This window comes from Fusarium sambucinum, chromosome I (genome assembly GCF_050947815.1).
Source record: "Fusarium sambucinum isolate potato_lamoka chromosome I, whole genome shotgun sequence".
Classification (NCBI taxonomy): domain Eukaryota; kingdom Fungi; phylum Ascomycota; class Sordariomycetes; order Hypocreales; family Nectriaceae; genus Fusarium; species Fusarium sambucinum.
The window spans coordinates 3,282,326-3,299,849 of NC_139294.1; the positions used below are offsets into that span (position 1 = coordinate 3,282,326).

The 17,524-nt window shown below is 47.5% G+C and overlaps 5 protein-coding genes across 5 annotated transcripts; 1 reads left to right on the forward strand and 4 right to left on the reverse strand.

The window, feature by feature from the left end:
* Positions 1–1,858: 1,858 nt before the first annotated feature.
* On the forward strand, positions 1,859–3,110 carry FSST1_003781 (cyclin-like protein; the record flags this gene model as incomplete). The annotated part of the gene is made up of 2 exons (XM_083229892.1): positions 1,859–2,044; positions 2,094–3,110. 2 exons carry the CDS (start codon positions 1,859–1,861, stop codon positions 3,108–3,110), a joined length of 1,203 nt encoding a protein of 400 aa, XP_083087211.1.
* Positions 3,111–6,117: 3,007 nt separating this feature from the next.
* FSST1_003782 (uncharacterized protein) lies at positions 6,118–7,720 on the reverse strand (the record flags this gene model as incomplete). Its single annotated transcript, XM_083229893.1, has 5 exons — positions 6,118–6,413; positions 6,514–6,828; positions 6,881–7,033; positions 7,088–7,258; positions 7,618–7,720. 5 exons carry the CDS (start codon positions 7,718–7,720, stop codon positions 6,118–6,120), a joined length of 1,038 nt encoding a protein of 345 aa, XP_083087212.1.
* Positions 7,721–8,394: 674 nt separating this feature from the next.
* Positions 8,395–8,953, reverse strand: FSST1_003783 (cyclophilin-like domain-containing protein; the record flags this gene model as incomplete). Its single annotated transcript, XM_083229894.1, has 2 exons — positions 8,395–8,820; positions 8,876–8,953. 2 exons carry the CDS (start codon positions 8,951–8,953, stop codon positions 8,395–8,397), a joined length of 504 nt encoding a protein of 167 aa, XP_083087213.1.
* Positions 8,954–9,423: 470 nt separating this feature from the next.
* FSST1_003784 (uncharacterized protein) lies at positions 9,424–12,051 on the reverse strand (the record flags this gene model as incomplete). The annotated part of the gene is made up of 1 exon (XM_083229895.1): positions 9,424–12,051. The coding sequence occupies one exon, from the start codon at positions 12,049–12,051 to the stop codon at positions 9,424–9,426; it is 2,628 nt and encodes an 875-aa protein (XP_083087214.1).
* Positions 12,052–13,984: 1,933 nt separating this feature from the next.
* Positions 13,985–15,837, reverse strand: FSST1_003785 (cation efflux protein; the record flags this gene model as incomplete). Its single annotated transcript, XM_083229896.1, has 3 exons — positions 13,985–15,478; positions 15,541–15,624; positions 15,694–15,837. The coding sequence occupies 3 exons, from the start codon at positions 15,835–15,837 to the stop codon at positions 13,985–13,987; spliced, it is 1,722 nt and encodes a 573-aa protein (XP_083087215.1).
* Between the last annotated feature and the right edge of the window lie 1,687 nt (positions 15,838–17,524).

A 17,524-nucleotide genomic window follows, 5' to 3' on the forward strand; every position in this document is an offset into this window, starting at 1 on the left:
CGACGGTACCTGCCTGCAGTACCTAACTGTAGCGTCGCGCGTACCCGCAAGCGGTACCCGTGCCAGGAAACCAAGGAAGGTCCAAGGTCAAGGTCAGGCAGCCCGGGGCAGAAGGAGGCAGGAAGTAAGAAGCAGCTCAACAGCACTCTAGCCTGCCTGAGGTGCATTTGGTCTCCTCTACTCTTATTATTATCCTACACACCCAACATCCTGGCGCACACCTTGACCTCTCTCCACCTTCACCCCCCAGCAAGGATGGGTCCCATCCAATCCATCCATGGGATCCATGAATCTCGCTCTACGCTCTGCTCTGCATTACTCTACTACCTAGCTAGGCAAGTTAATGTACAGTTGGTTAAAACTACTCTGGTCGCGTACCTCTCACCCAGTCCTTTTCCCTCTTCTCTATCCTCCTCCTACCTCTCTTCTACCTCCCTCCTCCCCTCCTCCTCTCGTTTTGTTGATTCCCTCATTCTCTCATTTAGTCTTCAACTCTCCCGAGCAGGCCTGAAGACAATTTGAGACGAGGAGAATTATCATCGACTCTCCCATCTACTCACCCAACCACCCCCAAGGGCTTCTTTCGCTCAACATCTCTCCCTCCTGCGGTTTCCACCCTATCAAATCTAGGCCAGGAAACAAGAAACCATTCGAGGCTGTGAGACGAACCGATCCAGAAAAGGAACAGGAAAAAAGTGAATCAAAAACACCTTTACTGGTATTTCGCTTTTCGACTATATTCTTTTTCTCAACTGCCAATTCCTTCCCTCCAGCTTGCTTGACTGTAAAATTCCTCGGTTGCGTCTCAAACCCACCAGGAATTCCAATCTCAACTGAATTCACTCCCTCTCTCGCTCCCGCTTTCGCTCCCGCCGCCGACGAAAAGCCTCCCATCGAAGTGCCCGCTCCCTTGATTCACTTCATCGAAGCAACGAAGAACTAGTTCGCCAATCAAATTCCCCAGTAACCCTTCGGACCACTAGGAAAGGAGAACTATACGACAAGAGAGTTTTCAACTTTCCAGCCCATCACGCACAATCGCAATCAACTGACCTGTTCGACTTCATCACTGTCAATTTCGATCGGACTGTCTTCATTGAAGCTAGAGTGTTTAGAGGTATGTCACTAACTTGGCCTTCGAGTCTGGCCTTATTCATAGCATGGGTATCTAACCTTCCGCACAGCTGCATGCCTAGTATCTTACTTCCGCATACCGCTCTCTTCCCCACAACGACGCTTCTTTTCCATCCTTCCTTGAAGATTGCCCGTGGGAGACGTTAACTCGTTATTTCCACTCAATTTCAGGGATTGTCTCATCTTCTCAACGAGTTCTGTCCATCTCCCCGACGTGTACTGGTAAGACTGACTCCTCTCCCCCCTCGATACCGAATTCGTGCCAGTCCAGCCTCCACTGTCTGCTAGAATCCATCGCCCAAGGGATATCGCAGAAACCGCCTTTAAAGAACGCGACCCTGGCAGAATCGAGATCACACACTAGTATAAACTTCATACTGACGCACATGCCGCATTAGAGCCCTTGAGTCGATATCGCCTTAGAAGACCCCTTTCCAAATCCCTTTTTCATTGCATCCACTATCTGTAAAGCTACATGCTCCTGGTTTCTTTCTACCAGCCACCACTCTTTTCATTTTCTTGCACGTTCATTAATATCTTAATATCCTAATTCATCGGTTTGCATCACTCCTTATTGCATCCCGTCATCAACAATCATTCGCGCTCTCAACTTCGAATTATCCGACCACAAGATTCCTGGCGAACCGACAGTCCTTCATTCGACACCAAGCCACACCAGACACTCCCACTCATCAACGCCATCCGACAAATCACTACCGCCAACATGGCTTACTCTCAACATGACGACACCTTCTTCGTCGAGTCTGATGAACCTCATCACAGAATCACAGCCCAAGAGGCAGCGAGAATGATGGCCCGTCAAAGACAAGATATCATTGGCGTCGAACTCTCACGGTTAGCAGGTGACGAATACCTCGAGGATATCATGCAACACATGCGACAAATGGAGGTAAGTAGAGATTATACTCCTGCGCATCTCATATCCTAACCAGTCACAGGATGAGACTCTACCTGACGCTTCCCTCATCGATATGCAACGCGAGATCCAATGGTTTATGCGACCTTACTTGATCGACTTCCTCATTGAGGCTCACGCCGCCTTCGGCCTCCTACCTGAAACCCTCTTCCTGACTGTTAACCTCCTCGACCGATATTGCTCAAAGCGAGTTGTGTACAAGCAACATTACCAATTGGTTGGATGCGCCGCTCTACTCATCGCTGCCAAGTATGGAGATAAAAAGGATCGCGTTCCTCAGATTCACGAGCTCAACAACATGTGCTGCGGCCTCTACGATGCAGGCATGTTCACTCAGATGGAGATGCACGTCCTCAACACCCTTGACTGGATCATTGGCCATCCTACCGTCGACTTCTTCTCACAACTGATGGTGGCGGAGGAGGGTGACGATCAGGAAGTTGCGCACATGGCTGCTTACCTCTGCGAGATTGCTCTGTACCACCGCGACTTTGTCTCCACCAAGCCTTCTGTCATGGCTCGATCTTCGCTTGCACTTGCTCGGGCCATTCTCGGTCGCACTGAAGTCAACGATGGCGGTTGGGATCAAACAGAGAACGTTACCTTGATTACTCTATCGCATCACCTTCACCAGCCATCACCTACACTCGCCCGCAAGTACTCAACGACCGGTTTTTCTCGCGTATCCCAGAAGCTTGCTGAGTTCATGGCTGAGCAAGCTGCCATTGCCCGTCGAGCTGCCAGCGCTAACCCTGCGACCCCCCTCGCCGAACCTATCAACAAGCACACGAGCAACATCTACAGCACACCTTCCAAAGGGCACAGCGCGATGGGGTTCGATGGATACCTAACTCCCCCGATCACCCCGGACGGTAACACTTTGATGGGTAACCACAACTTGGCCAAGGAATCATATGTTTTGCCTCCTCGATGCCCAGTCACCCCTACGCCTCCTCACCATGCGGCAGTATATGGTCAACAACAACAACAACAAAACCAATACGTCGGATACGTTAACCAGCATGGCATGAACCAATAATGTTCTTCATGACAAGATATTGAATCGACAATTCGACCTCGACGTTCACCCATGTACATCACTTTGGCTTTCATACACAATCTTTTGCGACATTCTATTATTTGTTCGAAATCATTGCTTGGTCGCACAACAGAATGATCTTCCACATATGTTATTTTTTGGCATTTAGCGACTTGTTTCCGTTTCTTTTTTTCGCGATTCAACAACAATTTTTTTTTTTTCATATCAACATCAAGTCTAGCGGCACCAAAAAAAGGAATACGCGGATCATACCCCTTTCTTCTTCATTTTACAGCAAATTTTCTGCATTTTATTTTATCAGGCTCCATACGACTTGCTCCCCCGGTGTGGAAAGAATCCGCATACCCCGAAGAGGTCCTACAACAGGTCACCATCTGGGGTAAACTGGTTGGCGACATAGATTTACAGTTGAGGAGCCTTCTCGACGACACGGATATCAAAGAACGAAAAGGAGACCGAGAATGCACCAAAAGGTCCCTCGCAGTGGATAAAAGGATACCCTCCCGGAAATGGGAAAAGGCGGTCTATGGACCGTTTATTGAGACAGGGACGATGGTGTCTTGACCTCGGTCTGGTACGATGAGGCGAGTCTACTCTTCACGACTGCAGCACACGATACGTCTGCATAATTCTTCTAAAGGTGTACGGGACCACATGGAGTTCAGTTGGGAAAGCCTGCTGATGGTTGGTCTCGGGGGAGGGATTTTGGCATTTACTGGTGCCTTTGGTTGGATTTATGAAGCTTGGACTATAGTTCCTCTCTTCAAAGCGGCCCCCTGTCCTGTGTATAGGTAGTTGTACGTAAAAAAGACAGGCACAAAAAAAGAAGTAAAAATTCTTTAACTTTGAACTGTTCCAAATCGTATTCATTTCTCCATTTCTTCATTCCAACAGCGATATTGATGATGACAGTATAGTATTCATTGATGTTTGCTACCACAATTGATATTAATTGTTCCATGTGATCTGGTTTCAACAAGTCCATCCGTGATCATCGGCTCTTTTTTGCTCAGCCATATCTCTCTTTTGTCTTACTCTGACTCTCTTTGACTCTGAATTTTGTGTTCACTCCCTAGGCAGAAAAGGTCTAGATCGTCGATGCACGGAGTGGAGGTTGGGAGAACAGATTGACGTCAGGTAAATTTCCTACTGTGGGGAGGTTGTAATTTCGGGACAGACGCCAAATGGCTGTCGCTTTCTTGTCCCTTTTTCTTTTCCTTAACGGCGCTCCATTCAGAACCCCTGACTAGGAGCCACACATGCATAGAACTACTGATGTAGGGTATGATACGTATTAATAGCGGATTAGATAACTTAACTTTGTAGGTTATAATCTTGGAGTAAGGGAGGTAGGTTCCTAAGGTTTGGCCCCCTGGATAATGCCTGTTGGCATTTAACGATCAAATCTGATACTATTGGCGGTGTGCCTGGAACTGCGTGCTAATCTTGGTTGCAGGCCGCCAAAGCACAGACATGTCGTGTCATAATGTATAAGGCGCTAGAACCTACATTCCTAGGCGGTGATAAGGTGTAGTGCTCGCCAGATCACATTACCAGGAGGCTTGTGTCATTTTCACATTCCTACGAACCAACGTCCTTGAATATGGATATGGAAATAACAAACGGTCTTTGGGATGTATGCATGTCTCATGAGTCAGAAGCAACGGCTCAATTTGTCTTTGTTGGTTCGTCCATGTTCCTGACATGTAAGCGTTGGTGGTGAAAATGCCATGAGGTAGGTTGTTGTTCTGTTCATCTCTCCGAGACAAGACACGGATTCCGAATTGCTGACTCTGACGATCCCCATAGTTGAGTATCATTATTCATTTACTACCAAGTCTTTTGTGATTTTCAGTCTCGTTCTAGTGGCATATCACCCGTCAAGCTAGCAAAGACCGTTCCATGCCTCGCTCTGCAGGAACCCGTGCAACGGTGTAAGTCTACGAAAATGACGGTAAAGACACCGCTTCTAGACTCCTCTCTTAGAACTACTAGTTAATACCGCATAACTTATACGGGAAGTCTAAACAAAGATCAGATGAATTGTCATTAGAGCACGTATACACCGCATAAGTCAACTGTGAGGGAGTGCTCACCGCATTGACGAGGCGCGCATTGGTCCAGTTCTTGTTCATGTAGGGTAGCAGTATTTGACTCGGCCGAAAGTGAATAAAAGCTATGAAATTACAAATTTCTCCACCCGAGGAGAAACTGCATGGCTGTGACGGAAATTAAACATCCCACGACGCGAGACTGCAACAACAAACCATCTCACACCGTCTTTTCACATATTGTGCAGAATGTATGTAAATCACCAACTACTGAATACCTTAGTACCTACAGCATAGAAGGGGTGTGTAATGAACAAACGCCACAGTTAGCCACATTCGATGTATGTTGTGTGGCTGTCAAGTATAGGTCGAGTTATGCTGTGTCGCTTAAGACTCTTATTCGCTGGCTGTTTTATGCAAGGTTCACGATGATCATATTTTTTTTTTGGGTGATTGAGTACCTGTGTAGGATTTCCCAATAAAAGTCGTAACTATCCACATGTAATGAGTCTGATGACTTTTCTAATAAACTACACTATTGATAGTGTTTTATTAATTAGATAAAGTATTGCTGAATCTTGGGTGGAATGTTTGGTCGTCAGTCACATCGCAATACATCAGCAACAACACGTTTGGAATACAATTGAAAAGACACCAAGTATTTTGACGTTTATCTAAAAACCGATTGGCCATGCTTACAGTCAAAACTTTACAGGCGTTTGCTTGCACAAAATGAACAAGGAAGACTAAGAGCTAAGTTACAACACATCGTGATTAATCCTTACATTAGTACTTAGTAGAGAGCTCACTGTATACCATATAAAAGGAGAACAAACAATTATCAGAGACAGATTCAGGATTCAAAAGATATCATAAATATTTATTTCAACCAGATATCTTTCTCGCGTTGAGAAACTGGATTGCTTTATTTACACCTATTTCTTTGCTGGTTCGACGCGATCTCTAGCGAATGAGCATGTCTGAAGGCCCTGAGGCTCTTGAACGTCGATGTCAGGGTCATCCTCAGTGCCACATTGAGTCCAGACCTTGATTGCACGGCGAGCGCAATCAACAATGATTGCGCTGTTGTGGGATCTGACGCGCTCCAGCTTGTAATGGTCGTAGTTGGCGATAGCCCGGTCGTGGATTTCTTCTTGCTCAAGACCTGGTGTGAACGAGATGATATCATCTGACTCCAGCACCGTTACGGTCTTTCGAGGTGAAATTGACCCTGTCCGTTTTGTAGTTAATGGTAACACGGCAGTAGACAGGCTGTCCAGCGAGGCGTACTGGATTATGAGCCGGATTGGCTTTCCGGGCCTGTGCCTTACTGAGAGGAGCATTGACTTTAAATGCTCCAACTTCGATGCTTGTTTCAAATGACGAGCGGTTGCGAAGGCTGGGTTCACCAGGGACCGATGACTCTGAGGACCAATACTTCAAGATTGCGTCAAGGTAGCAGTGAAAATCACGGATAGTAACACGAAGGTTGTGGCCTGTAGCCCGGGAAGATCGGCGAAGCCACTCGCCTAGTTTCTGCTTTTCCTCAGTAACAAGCTTGCAGTGAGCTTTGATTGGGATGCCTGGCTCACGGCCACGAGCCACGTCGGTGAAGGATGAGATGATGGCACGAGTAAGAATTTGGCCTCCATCATGCCCAAAGATTGTTCCGGAATCCGTGGTCCTCATAGCACCCACAACGGCCTTGAGGAGATCGAGAACGGTCATCTGTCAGGTCGATGATTTCACGGGAGTCTCGTAGTCCGGGTGTTCGAGAAGCTCGAGAAGGTCCATCAGTGATATTAGGTTCAATTTTGAGCGTTTCAGAAACTTCGGTACGTCGACCGCAAGCTTTTAGACCTTTAGCATACGTCGGCTGAATGGAATATGAGTGTGTGGACTTGCCATGCCGGACAGGCTGTCTGAGGTTCGTTGCAAATTCGTCCATCTTGGGCCAAATGATGGACAAAAATGAAGAGTTCGAAGATGTACTGTTCTTGGTTTGAACGTAGAAAAGGTGGGTGGCGTGAAAGATAGAGGGAGAAATAAGAGGGCGCCACACAGGACAATTCATGCCTATTGGGCGAGTTGCGGCTGGCAGCTGTCGGGTTTTTCTTATTCTGGAATCATGAAATTTTGGCTTTGATGTATAATGGAGTTTGATACAGAACAGCAACCAAGGAGGTAGAAGCTAAGCCGGACAAATTTGAGTTAAAGTCATGCCTACGACTTGAGGAGATTGGTAGAAGATGAGTCGATAAATTAAGCGATGTGGTGTTGTAGTAATAATTGATTTCAGTCGGAAAAGCGAGCGACGATGTAGTTGTAAAACGGCAACTCGGGTGACAGCTGCGAGACTGCGGTAGTTTTATATTTCTCGACGACTACTGACGTCTTGTAGATCGGCCACCTGCCATTCGTAGTAAAAGACCTACAGCCCAGCATGCATGCAATAAGAGCCGGACGGCTTGGTAGACCAGGGTAATAGAACTCCATTTCTTCCTCGCTAGGGAAGAGGCCGTAAACGGAACCATTCATGTTGATATCGTCAGACCTGTGAGAACCCGTGCCTCTCTAAGACACATCTTGATGTAAGTCGGCGTGAAGGATGCAAGTTGAACGAGTCTTGTGACGTGATGATGCAGGAGGGAACATTTCCCCTCAGTCATAGGTCCAGCGGAGCTACATAGCAGCAATTATATATTGCTTAACAGTGATTACTAAAACGACTGCCCGCTTTGAACGACTCATCAAGCAGCTTTGCAGCATTTCCAAGTCTCTAGTGTGCTTGGACGCATTCCCAGTTTGGTGACCTCATATCTTGAGAGTGACGTTTCGCTTCAGAGCAAAGTCAGGACCTGATCAGGGTTGCGGGCCGGATGATGATATACTCTTTTGCATTTTTTTTTAATAGTCTCTCGTATAAAGCTGTGAATGAGTCGGTCTGGTCTCATGATGTGATGTCCGTGGACTCGACGTAGTTCAATTGCTTTTTTTGGTGGCTAGTGAGTAGCAGAAAAGTTGGCTTCGTAAGTCTTAGGGTACAAAAATGAGTACTCTAAGAAGTGTTGCCTAAGTAGCATAAAGTGACATCTAATTTCGTCTCTTATGCTCCTAGCGGCCAATTTTTCTGATACCTTGATAGGGGGTATCGCATGTAAAGTTATGTCGTCGAAGTATCTCCGCAAAGGCAGTGGAAGTATACGCAAGTCTCAACCGGCAAGCGGATTGGCGTGAATCGTGACGTTTTCGATACGAACTGGCTCTTTCGGTCTGTTCTTTCGATCAACTTCGACAGCCTCCATTTTGGCCAACGTTGCTAGACCCTCATCTCCAATCACACGCCCAAATACAGTGTTGAGCCCGTCTAGATGCGGCGCCTTGTCGAACGTGATAAAAAACTGCGATCCATTGGTCCCGGGTCCCTTGTTGGCCATTGAAAGCACACCTCGCGCGCCGTGTCGCAGTGCAGGTCGGATCTCGTCCTCGAATGCGCCTCCCCAGATACTGCGTCCGCCCTTGGGATTCTCGGGAGGATTCGGTGTCGCGGGGGCGCCAGTCTGGGCCATGAACTTGGGAATGACGCGGTGGAATGGGGATTGGTCATAGTAACCTGAGCCGCAAAGGGCGAGGAAGTTCTAGCATGTGTTAGTCCATGGTGCATGCAATTGCAAGGTTGTCATTTTTACGAACTTCTGCGGTTTTGGGAACGCTTTCGCAGTATATCTCGACTTTTATGTCGCCGTGCGACGTGTGTAGTGTGACTGACATGGTTTTTGTATGTGGATGTGGTTATTCTGTCGAATGAAGTCGTATCGCGAAAGTTGGAGAGATGGTATGGTGTTGCTTCTCTGATTGTATATGATTGGACAAGAATCATGGATGTTGATGACTAACACCTTTAACGACATGCTACTGGTATTACTGTTCTGAGCATCACTTTATTTATGCAAGAAAGCTTAGATGAAATATCTTGCCGGATAAAAGTAACTCGAGTGAAAATCAATATTTATGCTATTTCTTTTGTACGCTTCTGTTTACCAAACAAATCATCTGTAATACTGTTGCCATGATACAACACTCAATGTTTGCAATCATATATCATCCACTTTTTGATGCCATCGTTCCTTTTCTTTATCATAACTCTCGTTTCGTTTTCAAATTTTCGTCAATCTTCATAACACATGGTTCTTTTATTTACGCTTCGAGACAAAAAAACAAAACAAAAAAAGCCAGACGAATCAAGCTTGCGGTGGAAGAACAAGTTCATCATGATCGTTGACCTCAATAGAGCCCGCCTCGCCCTTGAACTGATACTCAACACGGAGAACCTTGTCCTGGCCTGGTGCAGGGTCCCAGAAGCCTGGCAGACGGCTCTTACGCACTCCTTGAGGGATCACCAGGGCAGGTCCGTTGGCGTAAGAAGGTTCACTGATCAAAGCCGCAACGGCGACAGTCACATCGGCAACTTCGTCGCCTGGAACGAGTGAGCCGTCTTCACTAGGGACACCAAACCTCGCACTGAGAATCACGAGGCCTTTGAGGGTCATCTGACCCTTCTGGCGGACTTCAACAGGCTGTGCAAGAAGTGTAGTGATGTTGTCCGCTTCAAATCGGTGTCGGGCAATGGCGACTGGTTTGTCGGTAGAGGAGGTGTCTAAACGACTACGTCGGTGCGAACGCGCAGTCTGTTGACGGTGGTAGCTAAGGCCAAGTTGCACTGCAGCAAGGCCAGCGAATGGCAAGGCGCCAGCCCAGAAGAGGATGTCGGGTCCAAGTAGTGATCGCGGAGCGATGAGTAAGGGGACACTCAGACGTTGGCCAAGGCGAGACCAGTAGACGGAGAGGTGAAGGTTGTGTATGCTCATACCAACCTCAATACCAATGCGCGCAAAACGACCAACAGGCCAGAGATTACGGACAGCCAAATATTGATCTTGGAATCTGTTTGAGCAGAGTTCTGCCTCCAGACGTGCTGCTGCAGGCATGCCTGGATCTAATGACGTTGGTGGAGCCTGGAAAGGCAGAACCAGGTCCTTGCTATATCTTATAGCACCAGCTGCCGAGACAGGCGAGGCAGAAGCGGAAATAGCCCATGATCCATGCTGGCACGTGTTGATCTCGTAGTCGAGACCTCGAATCCCACCCTCGTCGCCAGGGGTATCCGAGGAACCTGGGGCTGGCAATCGGTCTGACTGTCCCGTTCGGAAACCTAGTTCTATGCTAGGAGTAGCTCCAGGCGCCTCGGCATTGAAGAAATCCGGGTTTATCGTGGAGTGCTCGGACAAGAATCGAGAGTACTGTTCGGCACCAAAGGCCCAGTCACCACTATCTGCGCGGAGGAAGCCTGTGCCGTGGCGCAGATTCTGATAAAGGCCGAGGGCAACACGGGGCTGAAACTCAGTAGAATCTCGCGAAGATTGTATGCTAGCTTCAGCAATGGTAGGCTCAGTAAATTTGGGCAGTAGAAAGTGGTGGTACAGACGACTTCTAGCGGTAAGTTCAGGCAAAACATCCGCCTCGAGCTCAACAGCTGTCTTTATCCATCTAAACTTCTCTGACGATGGCGAGAGCTTGCGGTTGAGGAACTCTTGTCTGTATTGAAGAGTGGCCAATGGCGCAAATTTGTTCTCGACAAGCTGCAGAAGTCTATGCCTCGAAATTGTCAGGGGTAGAAGAGGCTGGTACCGATCGTACAAGAGTGATGTTGGCACTGATGAGAGATCCTTCGAGATACCATAAGTAGACCCAGTAATGGTCACCGTGGGTGTAGCTACTTGAACACCAGGCTGCGATAGACTCTCTGTTGTATTCTTCTCGTTCTTTGAAGCAAGGCTCTCTATCCGTGCAATTTGAGGCTGAACTAACTTCTGCACTCCTGGAAGCTCGATTGTGACGGAATGGCTGAGAGCAAAGTCCAGGATCTGGAGTTTTGGTCTGCCACTTGTCGACTCAGATGCATCCAGTCGAACACCTAAATCAGAGTTGGTGCTGATACTGTTTTGTATGCGGACCCGAACAGCTTCTTGGAACGCGATTTCGTATTCAGACTCGACGGCTTCCGTTCCTTTAGCTTGCACGAACTGGTCTACGTCGTATTGCGCTCGGCGCACTGGATCGATGAGCGTCTCAAAAGCATCTTGGACCTGGAGGAATTGCTGGCGAGCAACTGGACGGAGATGCGCAGGATAACTCTCGGGGTAAAAGAGAACAAAAAGACGGTAGTATGCGTCTCGGATCTGCTGTTGCGAAAGAACTTGTGCGCCTTGTGGGAGGCAGAAGAGATCGTAAAAGTTGGAACCAGAAACCTGCAGACTGGGTGGTGCATTGCTAATTTCATGTAATGTATCGTCATTTCCCTCTGTCGAGCTTAGGGCAGCCTTTTCGTCGTCTTCTGAGTCTTCGTCATCGGAGTCGTCATCATCAGAGTCTTCCTCGTCCTCGTCCTCATCTTTGTCTTCAGTCTTGTCTTCCTCGTCCTCCTCATTTTCATCGTCGCCCTCTTCGTCGTCTTCATTGATCCCTTGGTCATAGATGGAGCTCGCATCATCGTCCCAGAGATTAAAGTCTTGTCGAGTAGCAGCGAACTGCTCATTGAGAGAAAAGCGAGACGAAGCAGCTCTTAGAGATCGAGAAGAATTGGCGGCTGATGGATACGAATAAGGACTATTGGTAGGGTAAGAAGTTGGAGCAGCTGCGGGATAGGAAGTTGGACCGGTCGAGGGGTGACGATGACGAGGTTCTTCATAGTTGGCTGATGAGCGAGCTGAAGAGCGTACAGACGAGTTCCTCGAGCTGCGGTGGGGTCGAGCGCGGGGTACTCGAAGGCTGTCGCGGTCACGGTCACGACGACTACGTCTGTCGGTCATGATGATTGATTGATGGTGTTGCAAGACGAATGACTCTCCATTGGGGTACCAGAAAGGTAGTATATGGAAGAGAAAGAGGCACAAACACAAGACGAAACAAACAAAAACACCTGCAAAGAGTTGTCACCGCCTCGGACTGGCGGCAAAGTGGAAGGCTCGCCAATCACGATGATATGAAAGCGGATGGATCACCCAAAGGCCTCGCACGATCAAAAGGTGGGTTGATCCATTTGGGAGAATTTTGGGACTGCCCAGACTCCACTAGAGTTACAGTAGCTTATAGCACTTGCAGTGATGCACCTAGTTGCAGGGTCATGAAGATGCATCCATGCTTGGTGGTACATTATTGAGGGTGCAATTGGTTTTCTCTCAGGGCATGCATCACCGAGTTTCACTATATGAGACATGATCTGGTTATCGAGAAGCGATTCGTTAATCTTGAATCCCACGTTTTACTATAGCTTTTACATCGTCGCCCGTTGTTGCTGTCCATTGAACAGCTCCAGATCCACTACATTACCCCATATTTGCAGGGGAGAAACTTCCATACTAAAACATGCCCGCTGAACATGTGGCAGCGTTAGACGTGGCCCTTGTTAGTGGGGTAACATGGACCTTGATCGATGGATGTTTCCATTAGACCGCCCCCAGGGTATTAGAAAAATTGACCGCTGGGAGCATAAGAGATGAAATAAGTAGGTTATTTTATGCTACTTACCTATACTACTTATTTTTGTACCCAAAGACTTAGGAGGCTATTTTTTCTGCTGCCCACTAGGCCGCCTAGCCACCAGCATGCATGGATTTTTTTGTAAACTCGTCAAGAAGCAATGGACGAAGCATTGGGTCAATCGAATAGCATGACCTTCATAGCCTTATTCTACGAGATGTGACCGAGGATACTAGAATTAAAGATGAGAAGCCAGCAATAATAAAAACAAAAACAAAAACCAATGTTGATATCTTGAGCCGGGAGGATGACTTCAAGCCATCTCCACCAAGAAAACATGTGGTGGTTAATCCTCACATCTCACAAGTCTTCTTCCACAGCATTCGACCTAATCTCAGGCCTTTGGACTTGATCATGCACTAAGTAGAATATGCAAACCATCATCGGCACTGCTCGTCATGTATGTTATGCATTTTCAAGCTAAGCAAGGATCTGGTTTTCCCCAGTGTCGATGGTCACTGCTTATACCTTAAATGGTTGTGATATCAACAAGGGGTGTCAACAATAATTCTAAACGAATAGACATCCACAATAGCATACTATCATAAGGATGTCCTAGATCCATAGTCAGATAGTATGGATGCTATCCAGGACTTTCTTGACATGTGCCGAGCTATGGTGTGCAAAAATGGTCCTGTATCGCCAATATATCTATATAGACTTGCTGTGATACAGTCGGTACACAAGGGCTTGTGAACCATGCTATGTAGTTTCGTCTTTGTTTACAAGAACGGATTGTTTCTTCCTTTGGTAAGCACATAGCATCGAACACTGTCTCATATACTCCTCGATGGTATGACGTTATACAACACCGATTGTACTCTTGAAACAGACCACAACATCACTCACAAGGAACTGAATCACATCCAACATCACAAAAGCAAATGCAGTAATACAAAGAGAATCAATGCTCATCAACCACTATCTATCATACATCAAAAAGAAGTACCACGCTTCTCTAACTTGCATACAACGTCTCGTGCAAAGCACTGCCCAACAAATAGTCCCATGCTAGCTGAGGGAACCCAACACGATAGAACGCCGAACCCTTTTTGTGTTTGGTGACATAAAAGAAAGAAAATTATTTGGTATGTGGAATGTAATGACGAAAAAATTAGAGCCAGTACATCCACAACACTAGGCTTTGAATACCCGAGAGCAAAAGTTTGAGAGAGAAAAATTCAGGAACACAACCGGAGCGACTTAGTGCTGGTGGCTGTGGCTGTGGTCATGACTATGGTCGTGACTGTGTTCGTGCGCATGAGGACTAGAAGGGCTGTGCGACGATTCACTAGCTCGTCTTGTAGACGAAGCCTTGGATGAAGAGTCGGCTGGACAACAGCCCTGCGCTTGGCAGTCGTCGATACACTCAAGGAGGCAACTATCCCCCTTGTTTGAATCAACCACGCCATCGAGGTTAATAGCAGCAGCGTCGGAATCGTGAGCGTGCTTCGAGTCGAAGCAAAACTCGGGTTGTATAGTAGCACTGTGAATGCCGAAACCGTGGAGGCACTTGCGAGCGCGACGAGCCAACTCCATGTACTTCTCCCCGCTGTGGGAGTCAATGGGGAAAGAAACCTGGAGGTGCATGCTGGCAACGAGTTTGGTGTCTGAGAGCTGCCATACGTGGATGTGGTGGCAAGTGATGACACCAGGAAGAGCCTCAATGTCCTGTCGAATCTCAGGGACGCTAATATGCTCAGGAGTAGCCTGCAGAAGAACGCGCGCAGTACCTCTGGTAAGAGGAATACATGTCTTGAGGATAATGGCAGTGATAAACAGGGAGACAGCAGGATCGGCATAGACCTTGCCAGGCCAGTCGGTAAGCCAGATGATAAGAGCAGTGACCATGACACCAATGTTACCAAGCATATCGCCAATGACGTGGAGAATCATAGCGTTCATACCCATATCAGCGTGGTTGTGACCATGGCTATCCTTCTTCTTGGCATCCTTGGGGAGAGTGTGGTGGTGACCTTGATGAATGCTCGAGTCTCGTCGAGGTCGTCGGGAATGGGAGTGAGAGTGCGATCCATTCTTGCTGTGACCGAGAGATAAGCCGTTCTTGGCAACACCCTTGAGAAGAGGTGACTCCTCGTTCGCCTCATCCTCTTCCAAGATCAGGGAGTTCTCGGCGTCAGTTTCGCTCTCGCTAGTGGCTTCGTTGGCCTCTCCTCGGGTAGCTTCGATGATGCTCTGTCGGAAACTTGCGGGGTGGATGCTCAAGTCGTCAAGGCTAGCGAAACGAGAATGTCCACTCCTACTGGATCGATGATAGTCGCGGCCTCGGGAATGTCGGTTTGTCTCGTTCGATTTACCGTTGGACTTCCGGGATGCGTTTGCGCGTTGCATAACAGCCTCGGGCAGAACCTCAGCGGCGCGGCCGCTTTCGTCAGCAAGAGCGCCGTGATAGCCAGCATTGCCCTCCTCCGCATCGTGGACGTGGGAATGTCCATGATCATGATCATGATCGTGGTCATGCTCGCCCGGTCCGTGGGAGTGACCGTGGCCACCGAGGACGAAGAAGCCGACAAAGTTGGATAGTAGACCGGTAGTACCGACGATGAGCATGAGCTTGGGGTTGTCGATCTCCGGGGGTTCGATGAATCGGGTGAGGGCTTCGAGGACGATGGAGACGCAAAGAGCGATAAGGAAGACGGCGTTGAAGAAGGCACCTAGAATCTCGGCGCGAACCCACTGGAAGACAGTTAGCCATGCGATTCGACGTTCGAGGTTGTTGCGACAGGGTTTAAACGTACGCCAAAGGTGAACTCGTCAGTAGATGTCTTTTGCGCGGCAGACACAGCCCAGAGACCGATAACCAAGGAGATAATGTCATTGAGCTATGCAGAGTTAGTTTTCGTCTGTTGATTGGTTCGCGCGTAGTGCGACGAGGAAGTCAATTGACGTACCATGTGAAAGGCATCGGCCATAAGAGCAAGAGAGTGGGCAAGGAAACCAGAGACGATCTCGACGAGGAAAAAGACAGTGTCGATAGCGATCATGACCTTGATCCTGGTGCTTTTGGACCAGGCCATCTTTTGAAGAATACCCATGATGAAATAGACGGCCCAGAAACAGAAAAAAAAAATGAAGAAGAAAAGTGGTTGCGTTGATGAAGATGGAAAAGAAAAAAAGCTAGAGGGGAATTGCGATTATGGGTTGATCTGGGCCTGGCTGGGTTATCCTTATTCTAGGTATCTGCGGGCCCCCTCAAGGAGAGAGATAGACAACCTAAGAGTGAGAAGATTTCGGGTCACCCAGTCCAGTTAGCACATGCACCGTAGTTTTTAGGTACTATAGGTAGGTCACTACTATGACGGAATGCGACTGTGGAGGCTGATCCCTGGAGTAAGGGAGAGGTTAAGGCAAGGGTTGGTTACGCAGTGGTTAGAGGGTATAACTCCGAGTGACACAAGCGATAAGAGAATAATACAAGGGGGAACAGAAGAATGATGGGGGTTTGATATAGTGATAGAAGAAGAGAGGAAAGAGATTAGATTGAAGTGAAAATTCATGCCAAAACGCTGATTAATTTATTTGAACAGTTCGTCAAGTAGTGGCAAAGTTTACTCAGCGCCCGTTGATCAACGATACATGAAATCCGATGCAAGCCCGCAATTAGCACCCTTACTTAGCACTTACAGAACCAAAGAAGTAAGTACTGTACCTACCTACAGACAGGACACATTTCTGAGTTGCAGCTAGGTAGGTAAGACATCATCAGTCTAGTTCGAATTAGGGCAGCCGCAGTAGCCGTAGCTGGGAGCTATCGAACTTACAGCACGGGCTCCTAGCTCGGTACAGATACAGTCGCTCGTTTACCTATAAAAAGAAACTTTGGATTATTGTTACGGAAAACTCCATTTTTGAAACTCTACAAAACTCCGCTAGAAGTAGAAGTGAAGTTGTTCAATAACAATACCACTGTAGCAATTACTGGACATGTTACATGTGTTACGAAACAAGGGACAACAAGCATTGATCATCGTTTCGGTTCGGGGATATTTTAAGCAGAGTTCGCGAGGCAGAGAATCCGTTCTGCCGGTTCGGCATTTGATCCTCTCTTGGCCATCGGTTCACCACCACCATTTAAGTCTAGACTCCGATCTCGGGAATAGTTACATCCTAACATATGACTCCGTTCATTCATACAAGAAGACAAGGCATTAAGACTTCATTTATGGTGCTCGGCAATATCAGACTAATTCTCTTGCAGCGTAGCTTCGTATCAGATGTCAACTCAACAATACCGACAACTCTCAAAGCGTCTATCAATTCCCATCGTTTTCGTAAAAACAAACCGAAAACTTCAGGATTCCCCATCCGAGCGTCTCTTCTCGGCGAGATCCATCACTTCGTGGGGCTTCTCTTCGGGCCATTCTTACTGTAATTCAATAAATTGGACCTTGATTGATACTACAGTGGGAAAACAAGTCAGGAGAAAATTTCATAACTGATTGAGATAACAATCCTGACTTGATCATATCCGACAGTTTTACTTTTGCCGTTGTCTTTAAGCCAGCCAGCCTCAATCTTTCAGCTCTGTAGCCGAGTCTGACCACATGCCAGTTATTGAAAGGGAAGCGTTCCTAGTGGTTGTTTGCAAAGCCACAATATTGGCACTATCATCAGTATGCAAGGGTTTTTGCACGCTGATCACGCAAACCAGGTTGTTTCAAGTTCAGGGTAAAGGAACTGTTCGATCGAGGAACCTAAAGTGATGATCCTAGCCTGATACTA